The sequence below is a fragment of the Beta vulgaris genome, chromosome 3 (assembly GCF_026745355.1).
Source record: "Beta vulgaris subsp. vulgaris cultivar EL10 chromosome 3, EL10.2, whole genome shotgun sequence".
Lineage (NCBI taxonomy): Eukaryota > Viridiplantae > Streptophyta > Magnoliopsida > Caryophyllales > Amaranthaceae > Beta > Beta vulgaris.
The window spans coordinates 6,412,510-6,433,306 of NC_079204.1; the positions used below are offsets into that span (position 1 = coordinate 6,412,510).

The following is a 20,797-nucleotide window of genomic DNA, read 5'->3' on the forward strand; positions in this document are numbered from 1 at the left end:
AAAATTAATTTAATATATTAGTAGTATAACTGTCATTTAGGAATTTAGAATTGAAATTGAAATTGAAATTGAAATTAGGATAAATGCACATTCTAATTTTCATGACAATCAGTTTATATTAGGGTGTGATTACATAAACATCTTATATAATAGAGTAACATTTTTTACCTTTATTATTCCGCAACTATAAAAACAATTCTTGGTGGGTGAATTTTGAATAAAAAAATATTTAATTATATTTGACCGGTAGCTATAATTTAGGTAGTTGTTTAAAACTTCCCACAGTAATATCATTGTTTGATTTCAAGGTAGTTTTTTTTGGAAGGAAATTATCACACCATGTGACATCAGAATTTTTGTATATAATAGAGTGTCGAATTTGGCAATGACACGTGGCAGATGTAGTCGTAGCATGACACGTAGGCGAAGTGAACATTGAATAATGCTGGCTTGACACGTAAGCAAAATGAACCTTGTTTTATATATATATAGATAGATTATGAAAAAACAATAGCCCAAATAAGTAGATACATATTTTCTTTTTACTACTTGGACTTTCTCTATTTTAGGACTCTCACAATTAAGGGGCCCTATTATATGGAACATGTTGAACATGGTAAAAGTCGGCCCTGGTATGAAGATTGGACTAGGGATGTGATTACACATTAGGACTTAAGAACACACATTACTTTGAGAAAAGAAGTAGACCTTCCGCAATGCAGAGGCAGGACAATCCTAGGCTCGAGAACCGTGGAAGATGGAAAAACTCACCACTTAGGCTCCGTTTGGTAGGGCGTAAAACATTTTCAGTGTAAAATGGTTTTAATGAAAAATAATTTACAATCGAAAACACAATTCCAAAATTAGTTTCCCTTTGTTTGGTTCCATGTAAACAAAATAATGAAAATGAAAGGGAAAATAAAGAGGTAGTGAGAGTAGTGTGTAAGAGAAATAAGGAAATCTGTTTTTCCTTCATTTTGAAGGAAAAATGGTTTTTGGTTTTCATCATTGGTAGTGTAATTTTACTCCAAGAGAAAATGATTTTACGCTCCTTTGCCAACTAAACAATGTAAAACTAAAAATAGAAGAAAACAGTTTTTCAGAATAACGTTTTATGCCCTACCAAACGAAGCCTTAAACCAACCAGTTCCTATTTTTTATTCAAATAATTTGTGATGGATATAATAGAATTATTAGTTTCCTTTATGATCTTTTTCTACTCTACGAATACTAGCCATATGATTAACTTGTATAACAAGTATGCAATACCCACCACGTATTTGATAGTTCATCATCATAATCTAAATCTGATTAGCTCTGTCGTCTATACATATCAACGTACACTATGAGATAGATATAAAAAAAGGTCTACAACACAATCTTGGTCTTTCTTTATTGCTTCTAAGTTTTAAGCATGTAGCCGTGTCTTTAACTAGCTTATACCATAAGTTCAAAACTTGAGGTTGCTAATTTATGCTTGATTTTCTCGACATTCCCTTCGAAGCAATGCCCTTTAAGCCTAGCTACAATGCACATCATATATAAAGCAGCCTCTTCCATATCTTTCACTTTTCTTAATGCTGCCTTTTCCCTATTTTCACATTTCCTCTTTTCTTGGTTAATTTTATCATCGTCTAGAGTATTTTCTTTGTTTCATCATTTTTCCCTTTCCATTGCAGTGAATTTGTCTATTAAATAACAGCCTAACAGGCTAATATGAGGAAGATTATATTGCAAACAAAGAAGGTCTTCTCATGCTGCGGTAAATTTTCTTACCCTGTATTTTCATCTCTTTTCTTAATCTCTTTGTATTTGTTAAAGGATTATGATGTTTGTTAAATGGCTTATGCCAGCAAAAACCTTAGAGTAATTTGAAGGTCAATAGCCATTAATTTAGTGATCTCTATTAGGATCTAGAGGCATAGATAGGGTAGTATGATCTAGTTGACGATGTTTGAGACAAAAGTTAATCAACCCCTAGATTTGTCAAGCTTAAACGAAGTAAAACCTGATTACATTAGTGTATGGGGGCTGACTAAGTTCCATACCGGTTCAGTTGATACCGGTCTAATAGCTATTGGGCTTACGAGCCTGGGCTAAGGTCCATTTTACATCTGCAATGCCTACGGGCCTAAAAGATATACTTTCAGTAAAAGATAAGAATATATCCTAAGGGAATATTCTTAGGAATCTCTCCCGTGATTCCCGGGCCCAACCAAGAGATGGGCTTAATCAAGTCCCTATATATACTCCGTTGATATGAGTCATAAGGTACGTACACGAATCCCAATACAATATACTTAAGAGCTACCGGCTTTAAACCTGATACTGACTTAGGCATCGGAGGGGCGTTCCTCGGATCAACCCCCGAGGCTAGTTCACTTATTCTATTTTGCAGGAATCCAACCCGGCTTGAATACAAGGACATACCGGTTCAGAACCCTGTGATTTGTCCCATACCGGAACAATTGGCGCTAGAAGGAGGGGCGAACAATACCTTGTAGTCTAAGCCATCCCCTGCATCCAAACAACCCTCATGGATCCTAAGCAACCATTAGGGATGCCGGAGACGGACGAAAACAATGTCCCCGTGGACAAAGCACCCCCGGGGTACACGACTCCCTTACCGGCCGCTAAGACGAGTCGGCCCCCTGCTGGTACGACCAAACAAACCCCTGAGACCCCCCAGGAAGACATCTTCCATACCCTGCAGCATATGTTCACCCCAGAACAGCTGAGAAGCGCGGCAGAGGTATTCCAGGCAATGGCTAACGGAACTCCACCGACCGGTCCCCGGCCAAAGCGACCCTTGAGCAGAGCCCACAGTCCGGTGAGAAAACTTCGTACACCATGGACGGGTCGCCAAGGTGAGCGAGACCGACATGACCAGGATCAGGTGGCATATTCGAAGACCCCCACAGAGCAGGTGGGGAATGAGGAGGAAGAAGAGGAAGAGGCGCAGGATACCGAAGTTCAGCAGCGATCCTCCCAGCCGAGAAGCCGGAGTGAGTATCGGCGTAGAGCGCAATGTCATTACGGAATTCCCCCTTTTCCACGGCAATCCTGCAAGAGCCCATGGAAAAACTGAAAATGCCGACATGCAAGTATGACGGTAAGACGGACCCAGAGGACCACCTATCGGCTTATGAGGGCCATATGATGTTATACACTGATACAGATTCAGTATGGTGTAAGGTGTTCCCATCCACCTTAACCGGATTAGGTCAGACCTGGTTCAAAAGCATCCCACCGGCAACTGTGTTTGACTTCCGACAGCTGACATCCATGTTCGTGACACATTTTGTTAGCAATAAGCGTCGTGAACGAACAACCGGTGAGTTAATGTCTATTAAACAGGGAGAGACAGAAAGCTTGAGAGACTATGTCGGGCGTTTCAATGCCGAAGCCGTCACTATTCCTACGCTACAGCAGGAGGTAGCCGTATTGGCCTTAATGACGGGGTTGAAAGAAGGTACCCCCTTTCGCAGTTATCTCGGCAGAAAAAAGATGACATCCCTCACAGAAGTCCTGGGGAAGGCTAATGACTTCATCCGGGGGGAAGAATTTGACAAAGCAGCTAATGCAAAGAGGCCAGTGGCCATAGAAAAAGATAAGGAAAAAGACAAAGATAAGGACCGCCGGGATGACAAATACCGGAGGGACAAAAAATCCGAGTCAACTGGCAGAAAAGAGGAAATTCATGAAGGGATATACCGGAACAATTGGCGCTAGAAGGAGGGGCGAACAATACCTTGTAGTCTAAGCCATCCCCTGCATCCAAACAACCCTCATGGATCCTAAGCAACCATTAGGGATGCCGGAGACGGACGAAAACAATGTCCCCGTGGACAAAGCACCCCCGGGGTACACGACTCCCTTACCGGCCGCTAAGACGAGTCGGCCCCCTGCTGGTACGACCAAAAACCCCTGAGACCCCCAGGAAGACATCTTCCATACCCTGCAGCATATGTTCACCCCAGAACAGCTGAGAAGCGCGGCAGAGGTATTCCAGGCAATGGCTAACGGAACTCCACCGACCGGTCCCCGGCCAAAGCGACCCTTGAGCAGAGCCCACAGTCCGGTGAGAAAACTTCGTACACCATGGACGGGTCGCCAAGGTGAGCGAGACCGACATGACCAGGATCAGGTGGCATATTCGAAGACCCCCACAGAGCAGGTGGGGAATGAGGAGGAAGAAGAGGAAGAGGCGCAGGATACCGAAGTTCAGCAGCGATCCTCCCAGCCGAGAAGCCGGAGTGAGTATCGGCGTAGAGCGCAAGTGTCATTACGGAATTCCCCCTTTTCCACGGCAATCCTGCAAGAGCCCATGGAAAAACTGAAAATGCCGACATGCAAGTATGACGGTAAGACGGACCCAGAGGACCACCTATCGGCTTATGAGGGCCATATGATGTTATACACTGATACAGATTCAGTATGGTGTAAGGTGTTCCCATCCACCTTAACCGGATTAGGTCAGACCTGGTTCAAAAGCATCCACCGGCAACTGTGTTTGACTTCCGACAGCTGACATCCATGTTCGTGACACATTTTGTTAGCAATAAGCGTCGTGAACGAACAACCGGTGAGTTAATGTCTATTAAACAGGGAGAGAAAGAGCTTGAGAGACTATGTCGGGCGTTTCAATGCCGAAGCCGTCACTATTCCTACGCACAGCAGGAGGTAGCCGTATTGGCCTTAATGACGGGGTTGAAAGAAGGTACCCCTTTCGCAGTTATCTCGGCAGAAAAAAGATGACATCCTCACAGAAGTCCTGGGAAGGCTAATGACTTCATCCGGGGGGAAGAATTTGACAAAGCAGCTAATGCAAAGAGGCCAGTGGCCATAGAAAAAGATAAGGAAAAAGACAAAGATAAGGACCGCCGGGATGACAAATACCGGAGGACAAAAAATCCGAGTCAACTGGCAGAAAAGAGGAAAGCAACTCCTGAAAAAGGGGTTCGAAGGGAGGCCAGACAAATACACCAATTATACTCCACTAACGATATCTCGAGCCCGAATTTTTGAACTTCATAGCCAGGACAATAAGTGGCAGCGACGAAAAAATGTACTATAAAGGCAGGGATAAGTCCAAGTGGTGTGAGTTTCATGATGATTACGGCCACAAAACAGATGATTGTAAGGACCTTAAGGACGGGATTGAAGACCTCGTTAGGCGAGGGTACTTTACCCAGTACCTGTCAAGGAACGACCGTAAAACTCCTCCAAGAGAGGACGACAACGGCGGTAGAAGGCCGGTAAAGGACAGGATCACTGAGATCCATACCATCAGCGGAGGACCAACTAGAGGCGGTAGTATCCACGGGGCGAAAGCCAGCCTCAAGGAGGTCCGTCACCAGGTGAACTATAACAATGCCAGAACGTGGCCAACACCCCCATCTATGCCGTCTGTAGCATTTACCTCAGAGGACGCCAAAGGAATCGTCTACCCCATGACGACCCTTTGGTAGTATCTCTGCAAATTTCCAATGCGATGGTTCACCGGTTCTAGTGGACGGAGGAAGCTCCGCCAATATCCTCTACAAAGAGACATTTGAAAAGATGGGATTTGACGAAACATGTCTGAAACCAGTCTCTTACCCAGTTATCGGCTTCACAGGAGCATCTGTCATCCCAGAAGGGACGGTAAAGTTAGCGGTCAAGATAGGAGAAGGGTCCCGGTCAAAAGATCTCATGGTGGAATTTCTGGTTGTAGACGTCCCGGCGGCATATAATGCCATCATTGGGAGGCCGCTAATTCATGACGCGCAGGCTGTGGTCTCAACATATCATCTTACCATGATCTACACCTCTAACGACGGTAACCCGGAGAAAATCAGAGGCAACCAAGAGTCGGCAAGGGCATGCTACCTTACCGCACTAAAACACTCTGATCATAAAAGGCCAGCCGACACGCCGCCGTCGGAAAGAAAACGGAGAAGATTAGAAAATAAGGCTAGGAAGGACCTGTCCATGGAAAATTTCGAGGGAAGGCCGGCAGATCAACCAAGGCCTAGCCCTGCGGGTGAAACAGAAGAAATAAGTTTGGAGAAGACAGACCTGACAGAACAGTGAAAATCGGATCTGACTTGGGTGAAGAAGTGAAAGTCAACTTAATTTCCCTGTTGAGGGGGCATGCCGACATTTTCGCTTTCTCGGCAGACGAAATGCCGGGCATTGACCCGGATTTCATGGTGCATCGCCTGAATGTGAACGAGGAGGTGAGGCCGGTAAAACAAAAGAAGCGAAACTTCTCAGCAGAAAAGAACGCGGCTATTAAGGTGGAAGTAGATAAGTTGCTGGCAGCAGACTTTATCGAACCTTGCGACTACCCAGAGTGGTTGGCAAATGTGGTAATGGTGAAAAAATCCAACGGGACATGGCGCATGTGTGTAGACTTTCACGGACCTCAACAAAGCTTGCCCAAAGGACTGCTACCCCCTGCCGAGAATTGACCAGCTAGTAGACTCAACTAGCGGCCATGCCTTGTTGAGTTTCATGGATGCTTTTTCAGGGTATCACCAGATAAGTTTGCTCGAGTCCGACAGAAATAAAGCGGCCTTCATTACAGATGCGGGGGTTTACGCATACAAAGCAATGCCGTTCGGGCTCAAAAATGCCGGTGCTACCTATCAAAAGCTGGTAGACAAGATCTTCGAACACCAAAAAGGCAGAAATGTAGAAGTGTATGTGGATGACAGTATAGTAAAGAGCTTAACTGAAGAGGATCACATAGTTGACCTAAAAGAAACATTCGAAACACTCCGGCAACACCAAATGAAGTTAAACCCAAAAAATGCGTGTTTGGAGTACGATCCGGCAAGTTCCTCGGCTTCATGGTAAGCGAAAGGGGGATAGATGCCAATCCGGATAAAATTAAAGCCATCAGTGACCTCCCGGAGCCAAAAGCATCCGGGATATTCAAAAGCTGACAGGGAGGATGGCGGCCCTAACGAGGTTCGTTTCCAAATCAGCAGAGAAGGCCTTGCCGTTTTTCAAGATTCTCGGGGAAATAAGAAGTTTGAATGGGGAGAAGAGCAGAAGCAAGCCTTCGAAAAAGTAAAGGAGCACTTCCAACGCTGCCCACCATAACCCGGCCAGAATTGGGGGAAAAGCTACAGCTATATGTGTCGGTAACCGAGAAGACGGTCGCGGCGGTATTACTGGTGAACCGGGAAGGACAGCAAAGCCCCATATACTTCGTCAGTCATGTACTTGCCGGGGCAGAACAGAGGTATGAACTGCTGGAAAAAATGGCCTATGCCGTCTTAATTGCAGCTCGAAAGCTGAGGCCATACTTTGACTCCCACACTGTCCAAGTCCTCACAAATCAGCCTTTGAAAAAGCCCTCCACAAGCTAGACACCACAGGGAGATTATTGAAGTGGGCAATTGAGCTGTCGGAGTTCGACATAGAATACCGGCCGCGTACCGCGATCAAAGCCCAAGCTTTGGCAGACTTCATAGTAGAGACAACTTACTCTGAACCCGCAGAATCCGCCGGCAGGTGGAAAGTTGAGGTGGATGGATCAGCAGCCCAGAGTGGAGCCGGAGCCGGAGTGGTCATGACATCTCCGGAAGGGGAAATCTTCGAACATGCCATCCGCTTCGGGTTTAAGGCCTCCAACAATGAAGCTGAATACGAAGCAGCCCTGGCCGGACTAAGTCTGAGCATTGCGGCTGGAGCAAGAAACGTGATCATGATAACGGACTCACAGTTAATCTCAAGCCAAATTGAGGGAACATATGAGGCCCGGGAACCGGTAATGCAGAAATACCTACAACTGGTAAAGAACATGGTAAAGGGACTGCAAAGCTTCGAGGTGCAATTGGTCCCAAGAGCGGAGAACATGGCGGCGGACGCCTTATCAAAACTGGCAAGCTCCAGTCTAAGCGACAAGAAAAGGAGTGTCAGGGTGGAGACGTTGGTAGAAAGAAGTATCGAAGTCATCCCGGCATCCGTTAACACAATCGCTGCCGAACCAGAATGGTATGAGGGTATACTGGCATATAAGCTAACAGGAGAACTCCCGGAAGATAAGATGGCGGCACAAAAGATGAGAAGGGATTCTGTCTGGTATTGCATCTTTCAAGGACAGTTGTACAAGAAGGGTTCTCCCTACCTTTACTAAGGTGCGTCACGGCCTACGAAGCGACGAAAATAATTGAGGAAATTCATGAAGGGATATGCGGGAACCATATCGGTGGAAAAACGTTAGCACTAAAAGCGCTACGAGCAGGATTTTACTGGCCTACAATGCTGACGGACGCCCAAACCTACGTAAAAAGTGCGACAAGTGTCAAAGGTTCGCGCCAGTGATCAACCAGCCAGCAAATGATCTCCAGCCGATTTTAAATCCAATCCCTTTCGCACAGTGGGGGATGGACATTATAGGGCCCTTTACGCCGGCATCAGGGGGAAGAAAATTTCTGATAGTGGGTATTGACTACTTCACGAAATGGATAGAGGCAGAGCCAACGGCAAAAATAACGGCTAATCAGGTAAAGAAGTTCATCTGGCAGAACATCATCACTAGGTTTGGCATCCCAATGGGAATAGTAATGGATCATGGCGTCCAATTCGATTGCGGCCCGATACGCGACTTCTTGCGTCCTTACAGCATCAAGTTTGCTTACTCTTCAGTCTGCCACCCACAAAGCAACGGTCAAGCGGAAGCCGCTAACAAGCAAATCCTCAATGCTCTGAAGAAAAGGTTGGATGAACTGAAGGGGGCATGGGCCGACATGGTACCGCGCAGTACTGTGGTCCAACAGGACCACCGAAAAGGAGGCCACCGGAGAGAACCGTTCAGACTAGCTTTCGGGGCAGAGGCGGTACTCCCGGTGGAAGTAGGGCTACCCAACTGGCGGATTCTGAACTATGAACCCGTTTTGAACGAGCAGATACATAAGGAGGACTTAGACCTCTTACAAGAGATCAGATTGGCTGCAGAGCTGAAGTCGGCAGCATACAAAGACCGGATAAGTAAAGCCTACAATAAAAGAGTAAGAAGCCGTCCGATCTCCAAAGGAGACCTCGTCCTCCGAAGGACGGCAGCAACAGGAAAAGCCCACGTGGACGGAAAGCTTACGGCCAATTGGGAAGGACCTTACTTGGTCAAAGAAGAGATAGTACCAGGGTCATATCGGCTCGAAGACATGGCAGGCAAGCTGTTGAAAAATAGTTGGAACGCCAGTGTCCTTAAGAAATACTATGTTTAGTTAGAAAATGGGCAATGTTGCCAGTAGGAGTGAATAATCAGGCTCTAGAAGCCGAACAGATTTATCAGCTAGTATGTAGGCAATAATTCCGGCACAACCGGGAAGAGCCGTTTTATTTTAATAAAATGAGCATCTTCAACACACCAGTCAATGCTGCCCCATCCTATTAAACATTATTGATTAATCAGTCAATGACCTTGTGGATCTGCTGAATTAATCAATAGTGTGAAACCGGTCAATGACCTTCGTGGATCTGCCGGTATAAAATAAATTAAACAGTATTGATTAATCAGTCAATGACCTTCGTGGATCTGCTGAATTAATCAATAGTGTGAAACCGGTCAATGACCTTCGTGGATCTGCCGGTATAAAATAAATTAAACAGTATTGATTAATCAGTCAATGACCTTCGTGGATCTGCTGAATTAATCAATAGTGTGAAACCGGTCAATGACCTTCGTGGATCGGCCGGTATAAAATAAATTAAACAGTATTGATTAATCAGTCAATGACCTTCGTGGATCTGCTGAATTAATCAATAGTGTGAAACCGGTCAATGACCTTCGTGGATCTGCCGGTATAAAATAAATTGAACAGTATTGATTAATCAGTCAATGACCTTCGTGGATCTGCTGAATTAATCAATAGTGTGAAACCGGTCAATGACCTTCGTGGATCTGCCGGTATAAAATAAATTAAACAGTATTGATTAATCAGTCAATGACCTTAGTGGATCTGCTGAATTAATCAATAGTGTGAAACCGGTTAATGACCTTCGTGAATCTGCCGGTATAAAACAAGTTAAGCACTGTTGGGTAATCAGTCAATGACCCTAAGCATTAAAACCGCCAATAAGATGGAAATCGGTCAATAACCACAATAAACATAGTGTAGAATAAAAGACGACATGAAAGTCCATCAAAAAGCTATACTTCATTAATCAATGAAAAATTACAGCCCTAAAGCTAAGCAGTCAACCACATGCGGTATGACCGCCAAAACAAAAGCAAAAGGCCGATCACAGGCGAACGGATTTACAGAACGGTAGAGATAGTTTGGCTGCCCAAGGAAAAATACGGTATGGTCGCATAAAGCACACCACCCACAAAGTTACCCAATACAAGAAGGGCAGGGCGGAAGGCTGAGAGTCTACTTGGTCTGCTCTTCCCCCTCAGAGCCGTCAACGACAACCACCGTCTCCTCCACAGTAGGATCGGCATCAGGGTTGGGAGTGTCAGCGACATCGTTGGCGGCCTCCTGCTCCTCCTCAAACTTCAATCCTGGGTCGGCATTGGCAATATCAGCTTCAGTCACACCGGGATCCAGGTCCTCACCCTCAACTGGTAGCCATGGACGAGGTTGGTATGCGCCTCCTCGATCTTGGACCAGTCAAGCTCCGGGAAGGTGTGACGAACGCATCTCATCGCCGCAGACCAGCCACCGTTATACCGGTTGAGTAAACGGCTCACGAAGTCCATACCCTTCTGGTACTCCTTAACGGTGGCGCGCTCCAGCTCTCTGGCCTCAGCAATTTGCTCCCGGAGAAGCCTAATCTCCTCATCCTTGTTAAACAGAACAAGGAGTGATCTTCCACCGCCTTAGTAAGGGCGGCATCGGCCTTGCTCTCCGCGGCCAGCGCGTCATTCTTTCTCGGTAATTGCCGCAAGCAGCTCTTGCTCCTTAACGGCCATCCTACCTTTCAGCTCCTTACTCACCTTAACTTCGTTGAAGTAAGAAGTCTGAAAGTACCGATAGAAGTCGCAGAGCTCCTTACCGGACTGGGCAGACTGCAAAAGGCGCAAAGAAACAAAGAGGTCAAGACAACAAATAGATCGATAGGAAACTTGAAGAGAAAGGATAAAGTTTGTTAGTCTTACCAGGGCCAAGTTATGCGCATGCGAGGCGGCAAGCGTATAAACCTCGTCCACCGGAATATCGTATTTAAGCTGTGTAGCTTTCAAAATACGATACCCCAGGTTCCCGCCCTCAAGAGGACGGTCCAAGAGCAGCGATTCGTCGTCCAAAACGGTCATCTTTGGATCGAACTTCTCGCCGTTCTTCACCGGAGAACGAGCCCAGCGCCTCTTCAAGAGATCCGGCATCTCCATCCGATCTCGCTCCAGATAGCCTTGCTTTCTGGGCTTGGCGAAGGGCTCAAGACCGGGAACCATGTCCGGTAGAGTAAGCTTTATATATCTTGGGCCTCAAAGAGGAGGTGCCCACCTCGGCCACACGACCGGAAAGAAGAGGAGGAGCGTTAGGAGCAGGAGCCTCCTTATCCTTGCCGGTCTTTGAGGCACCCTTTTGGCCGCCGGCTCGGCCACAGAGGTCTGTTCCGGTTTCCTTTTCCGGGCTAAGACCTCCGCCTGACGACGCTGCAGGGGGATAGTATCCCTGACGTCGTCCTCGGCACCGGACTTCCGGCCGGATCCTCGACCGCCGCGGCCTCCACGACCGCCACCAGCCGGCATTTGTATGGGGACGTACTTGCTTGCAGGTTTAGGAGGCATATTGCTTAAGGCCGGTGGATCTGTCGACGTGAAGGGCTTCACGGATCAGGAAATCCTTGCCTACAAAGAAGACGAGATAACGGTCAGAAAACAGAAATTAAAGCAGAAATATAGCAATAAAAAGCAAAAACAAAACACACCGTATGGGTCAGCCCGGCAGAACCTAAGGCCGACAAAGCCGGGTTAGTAAAAATATATGTATGGGGAAGCCATACTTGGGGACGGTACCCTCTTCTTGCCTCTCAAGCCGGGATAGAGTCCGACGCAAAGTAGTCAAAGGCCACACGTTCCCGGCGGGTTAAACCCCTATCCCTGATATGTTCCATGCGAGAACGGGGCTTAGTCCATTGACGTCTTAAAGGAAAGTCGTCAGGAACACGCACCCAGAAGAATCGGCCTCTCCAGAGCTTGAGGGAGCTAGGTTTGGGGTAAACCGTTAGCTTACCTGCTTTCGTGTATATCGACATCCATCCGCCACGACCCTCAAGCTCGTCGTCACGGGACTTCCTCTTCTTCCCGGCCCCTTTACCCTTGGCGGAGCCATCTTCCTTAATCCAGTGGAGCTTTCGGAAGAGGTTCAAGGTTTCCGGAAAACCCTTATAACGGACAACCCAGGCGTAGGCCATTAAATTCCGCCATCCTAAAGGGGTCAACTGAGCCAAACATATGTTCCAGGCTTTGAAGACCTTGACGAAGAAGGGATCCAAGGGAAATCGCAGTCCAAAATCAAGCATGTGGGCATAAATAGCCACGTGACCGGAAGGGCAATCTGTTACACGGCTCCCTTCAGCCGGAAGGACTAATTTGTAATCATCCGGAAAAGCGAATATTGGGGACCCTTAATCAGAAATTTGCTTTGCCGACAGGTCTTCGCCCAGCCGATATCTAATTGGACACTACCAGCACAGCCCTCATCACTGGGAGCATGTACAGTTCGCTAGGGCATTCCTCATCAGAATCCTCAGGGATTATCTCGGGAGGGTCCTCTGGTCAGAATCCGACTCGGCTTCTAAGGTGTAGATCCTCATCCGTCCCGGCTACATATTTCTCCACCTCTCCACAGCATCGGAGTGGACAGGAGAGGCCGGGATCTCCCTAGGACCGGTCTATGGGATGTCTCACCCACCTCAAAGGTAGAGCGCCTGACAGGAGACGAGCCGGAGGAATAATTCGGGGAATGTTCAGCTAGACCTCTCATGGTTCCATACTGCCTAAAGCCCCGGCTTGTCCCAGTACCATCTTTAAGGGGGAGGCATGAATGGCCGGCTCCACATCTTGTCTGCCGGAAGTACTACAACCATTTTGGCTATCACCCTATGTTCAGAAGTAGGAGTAGCCCGGGGAGATGTGGTAACCTCTACGGACCTAATGGAGGTGTTATCAGACTCGGCATCACTCTCACTCAGAATAGAGGGAGACTTAGATATGTCTTGGGAATCAGAATTTTCAGAGTTGGATGACATTATAAATAAGACGGTATGAAAGATCGGAAAAAGTTTCGATAAAATACCTGGAAATAAAGACGCGAAGAGAAAATATGCCGGAATCAACTGGTAGCGTGAGGCCGGAATGAGAGATCAAACAAATGCCGTCAAGGAAGCGAAAGGATTTTTGAGAGAGAAAGTCCGATATGAGCGCGATCACAAGAGAGAGATTGCAAGAAGTGAGAAGCGGAAGTCTCGCAAGAGGTATTTATAGAAAAAGTCGCGGTCGAGATTAAGTGACGCTTCGTCTTCCCGACATGATCATGCCACGTGTTTTAGTAGTACCCAGCTGTGAAGCAATCACTCTTCGAAGAGCTCTCAATGCAGGTGCGCAGCTCGAGGTGACCGTTGGAATTCCCTGACAACGATTCGCATTCTCTTGCTAAAAGTAACTCAGCATTTCCCATAACGGTTTGCAACCTATTAAACCGATGTGTCTATATAGACATACCGGCTTGGGGGCTAGTTGTATGGGGGCTGACTAAGTTCCATACCGGTTCAGTTGATACCGGTCTAATAGCTATTGGGCTTACGAGCCTGGGCTAAGTCCATTTTACATCTGCAATGCCTACGGGCCTAAAAGATATACTTTCAGTAAAAGATAAGAATATATCCTAAGGGAATATTCTTAGGAATCTCTCCCGTGATTCCGGGCCCAACCAAGAGATGGGCTTAATCAAGTCCCTATATATACTCCGTTGATATGAGTCATAAGGTACGTACACGAATCCCAATACATATACTTAAGAGCTACCGGCTTTAAACCGATAACTGACTTAGGCATCGGAGGGGCGTTCCTCGGATCAACCCCCGAGGCTAGTTCACTTATTCTATTTTGCAGGAATCCAACCCGGCTTGAATACAAGGACATACCGGTTCAGAACCCTGTGATTTGTCCCATACCGGAACAATTAGATTACACAATTATAATTGGACCCTTTTAAATTTTCCTGATACAAGTGTACAATATATAATTAGAGTCACATATTTTATAGAACAAGAAATTAAATGACTTTATAAGTTGTTGGAGAATTTATAGTTATGTGAATTCGTAGGTTATATGGATGATTTTCATTGTACTTAGTGTCGTGGAATATAAGTTTAATACTCCATCCGTTTCTTTTTAATTTACTCATTTCACTTGGGGGAGATACTCATTTCACTTGGGGGAGAAACCAACGATGAAGTATGAAAATATGAAAGATAAACTCAAAAGGTGGAGAGAGAAACTAAAAAGTGAGAAAAAAAATTAAAGGGTGGGTTAAAATCTCTATTATATAAGGGAAGGGGAAGCTATGGTGTCTCCCAATAAATTTACTTAGTTACCCCTTAGTAAATCAACTATTCTACCAAAAGAAGATGAAAGAAAATCAAATTCAAATATAGCATAAAAAAATTAACAAAGAAAATTATATCAATCAATACACAATCAAATAGTAAATCAAAAAGAAAAATACCAGAATATTTATAATACACCTGGGTGTACCATGTTCATGGTATACCCAAGACTATTTTCTCCAAATGAGCGAATAAGCAAAATGAACAAATGAGTAAATATTTCTACTCATTTAAGAAAATGAACAAACACTTCTATTACAAAATGAGCAAAATGAGCAAATGAGTAAATGAACAAAATGCCCATATGAGCAAATTAGGTGTCAAATGAGCACCCGAAGTTTTAATTTATTACAAAAATACCACTGGGTGTACCATGCTCATGGTAGACCCGGGTGTACCATGAGAGAACTCGAAAAATACAATCAATTGACAAAGTGAAATGATTTAATTAAAATAAAATACTAGATAAATTATAGGAAATCCAATTTTAAAATTTTCTCTTTGTTTATGCCCCAAAAAGATATAAATTATGTTCCAAAAAAGTGAGGCACGCATCGCGTGCATAAATTGCTAGTATTATAATGTGGATGACATGACTAGAAAAAAAGAAGAAAATAGATGGGACCTATTATTAAAAAATAGAAAAATTAACAGTGTGTAGATTAAAAAGAAATAAATCAAAAAGAAAAGCTTGTAGATTAAAAGGAAATTGAGAGAGTATAAATTCAAAGGATTTATTTGAAGAATTTTGAGCGGTAAAATTGGCGCACCCGCACCTAGGCATAAGGTTGTGCTAGCACCAACTTCTACGCAGAATGAATTTAGGAGGCAGAACCTAATGTGTGAGCACACGTGCTTGTTTTCCCCAGCTTATTTTCAGTTTAGTTCAATTTAATTCAGACAGCTTTGGACAATACTTTTACTCTCACATATTACTATTCATTTCAGTTCAGTTCAGTTCAATATAACAGTTCAGTTCAGTTCAATTATTTTATGCCGAAGAGAACATGCCCCAAGCCATAGGACACGATTTTCACATGTTTCCAATGTGTCTTTTGGCATAAAGCAACACATTGTTTCATACATTTCTTCTGAGTATCTCCTATATTACATTGTTTCAGACATTTCTTCTGAGTATCTCCTATATTGTAAATAGGGGTGTGTAATATGTATTTAGGTGTGTGAAAAATCATTATCATTACTTGCTTTAAGAATGGAATTCTCTTGTCTTTTTTCGAAACAAAATCAACCTACAAACTTAGATTGTTTCTTGTTAACAACTAAGACTCAATTATTTCTTCTTCGTATTTCATAAGTATTATCGTGATACTCGTTGTTCTTATTACCGGTAAGTAACTTATAGGAAACCATATCAGATACGTGCTTAGAAGAACCTTTGTCCGGTTACTCACTACTACATACCCATTTCTAACATAAATGACCAGTGTATAGAGAAATAACAATAAATAATCACTAAGTTATCACAATTCTACTTCAGGTGTTTATTTTTTTTAGTTTCGAGAAGAAATCAATTATTTACTAATTCAGGCATTTTAGCAATAAATCATAGGCACATGCTGAAAGTAACAAGTTAGGTACAATGGTTATTTGTTGGCCGCATTAGATTAAAATCACATCTCTCTCATAATTAATGTACTATTGCGATTAATCTCAAAATTAAAGTCTTTAACAAACTTCATGGCTTGAAATTTTATCAGCTTTTGTGAGACCTACTACTTTTTTTCGCAAGAATATATAGGATATGTGTTCGAGGTTGTTGAATGTTATCACTTCCTTTTCTTCGTTTTTTCTTTCCTCCTTTTGCATCAACTTTTACTTGAACTAACTAGTTATTAGGTTCGAGTTATGCCCCAGGTAAGAAAAAAAATTCATTTATTAATATAATATATTATGATAATAACACTAAATATAATTTAGTCTAGTGGTTAAGACTTTAATATATGTATTTGAGGTTTTGGGATCAAATTCTATACTATGCAATTTCTAAAAAAAATTATTGTACATGGATTACATGAACTAAAACTCTCTAAGAAGAGCGTCACGTGACGCAGTTTCTTGCTTATGTACACCTTTTAATATATTTATATAGATAATCATGCTTACTTTTCTTTCGACATGTGGTGCAATGCAGTTTCACAATCAATTGATCTTCAAGTAATCTCGTCTAACGTGGATTTTAGAGAAGAATATGCAAATGCGTTTAGAACTGAATCATATAACGAGTTTTGGGCTCGTGTACTTGCACTGACGCATAAAGATTCAGTCGCTCGAGAATCCAAGGGGTCTACCTCAGCAACCCGACTACTTTCCTATAGACTATTTGCTGAACATCTATTAGAACCTGACCAACCTACCGTGACCAAATTATTATCCTTCACCCAAAACCAACCTAAAAATACGTCTCTCCTTTCTAATTATTTTGAACAAACTGCTAATGCTTCTATCTTGTGTGGTCAATTGTTAAAAGATACTGACCAATTACGCATTAGATATAAAGCCCTCAAAAAAACCTTAAAATATTTCGAAGTTCCTCAAAATCCATCATCATCAACTAACCATCTACCGACAATTTTGATGCGATTAGTTAAAATCACAAAATCTATTAACCCATTTGTACATCCATCTTCCTTATTAACTAGATTTCAAGCCGTAAAATCTGGCTGCTCCGAGCTACTCAAACAACTCGAGTCACGCCGTGACAAGGTTCGAGCCAAGCTGCATGTACGTAATAGCTTAAAGGCCGGGTCGGCTATCTTTCTTGTGGCTTTAACAACTTCAATTACTATAATTGTTCTCACTCACTTTGTAGCCATGGCAATGGCCGTGCCAGGATTTATAATTGCGTATAATGTTCCTATCTCAACAAAACAACTAACTAAGACGTCAGCTCAGCTTGATGCAGCTGCTAAAGGAACCTATATATTAAATAGGGATTTGGATACAATAAGTCGTCTAGTGGCTCGGCTTGACGATGATCTAGAGCATATTCGAGCCATGGTCGAGTTTTGGATGGATCGAGCTGAGGACCACCTCCAAGCCCAAGCCGGTGAAGAATTGGCACGCCAACTAAAGAAGAATGACATGAAACTTATTGATCAATTAGATGAACTTGAAGAACACCTATATCTATGTTTCATGACCATCAATAGAGCTAGGAACTTAGTTGTAAAAGAAATTTTAGACTTGCATCATATTACTAGATGACCAATCAAAACTTTACGGATCAATTAGATGAACTTTTTTTTACCATTGCTTGGGCACATACATGCTATTTGTAAATACCTTTTAATCATTTTTTTCATCTAATTTTCAAAGTTCTTCTCTTGATACTAGGTGGTCTCTTGATCTCTTGTCCTTCCTTGAAATATCGCTTGTGTTATTGACTTGGATTGGTTTTATTATCCGTCTCCGATTCCTTATATATGATCGTGATTCTTAATATACTTACAATAATCTGATTATTCTCACTTTTGCTAAAGAATAAATTTATCTCTAATTATATTAAAAATTTGATACTTTAATATTTGGGAAAAATTGTTTTAAATAAGTCAATTTCTGCGTGATCTTTCAATTTCAAGTCTAACTTTTGGTTATTCCTAATCAAGTCAACTTTGTAGCACCGTTATCTTTAATAAGGCTAAATGATCGGTATAATAAACTGGTAAATAAAAAAGTTTGACTTTATAAAAACCCATTGACCCATCCAAAACAGAAAATCCACCCAAAACTAAAACAAACCCATTGACCCACCCCTGCAAACACCCATTCCCACCTTGCAAATACCCTTCCCCCCTTCCACACCCTGTCCTCGCCCCTGCAAACACCCTTCTCCCACCCTACCCCTGCAAACTCCCCTCCTGCACCCCCCCTCTTCATGCGACCTCCCCCACCCCCTGCGAACACCTCCCTTGCCCACCTCTCTCTCCTATTTCTCCTCTCTCTCTCTCTCTCTCTCTCTCTCTCTCTCTCTCTCTGCCACCTTCACCGGGTGAGGTTAATGTTGGGCGAAGGGAGATGATAGGGGAAAGGGTGAGGGAGGTGAGGGGTAGGGGTGGAGGTGGGAGTGGAGAGTGGGTGGCAGCCGACGAGGGGTTGCTCGTGGGCTAAGGAAGGGGAAGGTGATGGGAGGGGTGGGGGTGATGCTGGTGGAAACGCAGCAGGGGCAAGGGAGTGGAGTGGGGGGATGTTGTTGGTTGAAAATACAAGGGCAGGGGAGGGGTGGGGTGGGGCTGCGGGGGGTAAGGGTAGGAGTGGTGGGAATGGGGTGTGCTTCTGGGGGATGTAATGGGGAGGGGAGGGGTGGCTTAAGGGATCGGAGAGGGAAGAGAAAGATGACAGGAGGAGGGGAGTGTAGAGAAAATAAAAAAAATAAAAATAAAAAAATAACAAACCAATCATATGGCGACACGTAACGCATGTAACCTACTAAATAGGTCACAAACAGGTTAAGATTCAATAGAAGAAAATAGTCCTACAAGCCTAACTCAATCAGGAATAATCAAAAGTTAGACTTGAAATTGGAAGATCACGCTTGACTGATTTAAAACAATTTTTTGCTAATATTTATGTTTCAAAGTTAGTATAGTATATAATAAAGTAAAAGTCAAAGTATGTAAGTATTTCAAAACCAAGGAAACTATTCTCCTCACTGGTCAACCTTATGAAGGACATTTAGGGAACATCAATGTCAAGATTCAACTTTGCTATTTTTCAAATGAGAGTTTATTGCTCACGGACAACCTGAAATAGCATACAAGACTTTAAGGCCTTGGTTTGGTTGTATATAGGAAGTAATACTTTCTAGGAAGTTATTTTTTCCATGTATTTGAAATTCCTAGGAAGTATAAAATTGTGTTTGGTTGATAATGGGAAGTAGAACTTCCCATGGGAAGTTCTACTTATCTAGAGGGACCTAGGTAAGTAACTTCCTCCATTTTGGAAGAATTAGAACTTCCTAGGAAGTGCAAATTCCCATGGTTTTGTCAACCAAACAACTTCATATACTTCTACTTCCTAGGAATTCGCACTTCCCATGATTTGTTTTGTCAACCAAACAAGGCCTATAAATAAAAATAAAAATAAGTTTGAAAGAGATATTGAAAAGAACATATACTATACTAACTACTAAAACTATAGCAGTGACAAATGGAGAAGTAAAAAAAAGGTTCTGATGTGTTATCAAATGGAGAAGTAAAAAAAGGTTTATAATGCAAATACATATAGATTTAAGTTGTTCATCTGCAATTGTCCTCCCGTCCTACTCATGTTTATTGTTAGGACTATTTGTGGGTTGGGTTAGTGCGGTTTGTGTTTGGTATATGGCGTGATATGAAGCTCATGGAGGTGTATGGGTGTGGAGATGAGGTTGCGTAGAAGGAAAACGTCATTTGGGACATAAGGCTAACTTTGAATGGGCATATCTTTCAATCTATAAATGATTTTGAGGTGATTCAAAGTGGAAGTGATAGCTTGTTCCGAGAACTTTCCAACGATAGGTCATATATCCAATTCCGGTGAGAAACGACAAAGTTATGACTGTTTTACGCAGAACTGGCAAAACTGTGAGAGCTGACCGCGACTCGCGGCAGGCACCGCGACTCGCGGTTTTGCGGGAAAAAGTTCGACGCGTTATTTTTTCGATTTTGCTTAATGAGGGTATAAATAGGTGCCCTAATTACGATTATTGTATTATTCATCATTATTCACAGATTGGAGAGAGAAAAAGCTATAGAAGGAGTTCTTGAGTGCTTTTTTGTAATCTTTCTTGAATATTCATCGATTCCTAGTGCATATTCGTGGTTTTTCTCCCAGTTCTTGGGTTTCCACGTAAAAGTTTTGGTGTGTTCTTTCCTGCTTTATTATTTGATATTCTATTATTGTTTGCTATTATTTCTAGATTGATAGACAATAGAACTTACAAGTGGTATCAGAGCTAGGTTTGATTATTGTCTAGATCTAGAATAATTAACAATGGATGATTCAAAGATTAGAATTGAGAAGTTTGATGGGACAGATTTTGGATATTGGAAGATGCAAATAGAGGACATCTTATATTAGAAAAATCTGATATTAACCTTTGTCTGAAAAGCTGCTGAGATGGAGGAGGCTAAGTGGAAAGTACTGGACAGACAGGCACTAGCGGTGGTGCGTTTGACATTGGCTGGACTGTGGCTTCAATGTCAAGGATATAAAACAACGGCGGATTATCAAAGCACTGTCAGAT

The 20,797-nt window shown here is 43.3% G+C and overlaps 1 protein-coding gene across 1 annotated transcript; it reads left to right on the forward strand.

The window, feature by feature from the left end:
- Positions 1–1,382: 1,382 nt before the first annotated feature.
- LOC104888397 (UPF0496 protein At3g49070) lies at positions 1,383–17,888 on the forward strand. The gene is made up of 2 exons (XM_010673356.4): positions 1,383–1,762; positions 16,706–17,888. Exons 1-2 carry the CDS (start codon positions 1,717–1,719, stop codon positions 17,776–17,778), a joined length of 1,119 nt encoding a protein of 372 aa, XP_010671658.1. The 5' UTR covers positions 1,383–1,716; the 3' UTR covers positions 17,779–17,888.
- The last annotated feature ends 2,909 nt before the right edge of the window (positions 17,889–20,797 follow it).

Coding starts and splice junctions, on each gene's coding strand:
- LOC104888397 (XM_010673356.4), top strand. CDS start 1,717: ATGAGGAAGATTATATTGCAAACAAAGAAGGTCTTCTCATGCTGCG. Junction 1,763..16,705: donor GAAGGTCTTCTCATGCTGCG/GTAAATTTTCTT, acceptor GGTGCAATGCAG/TTTCACAATCAATTGATCTT.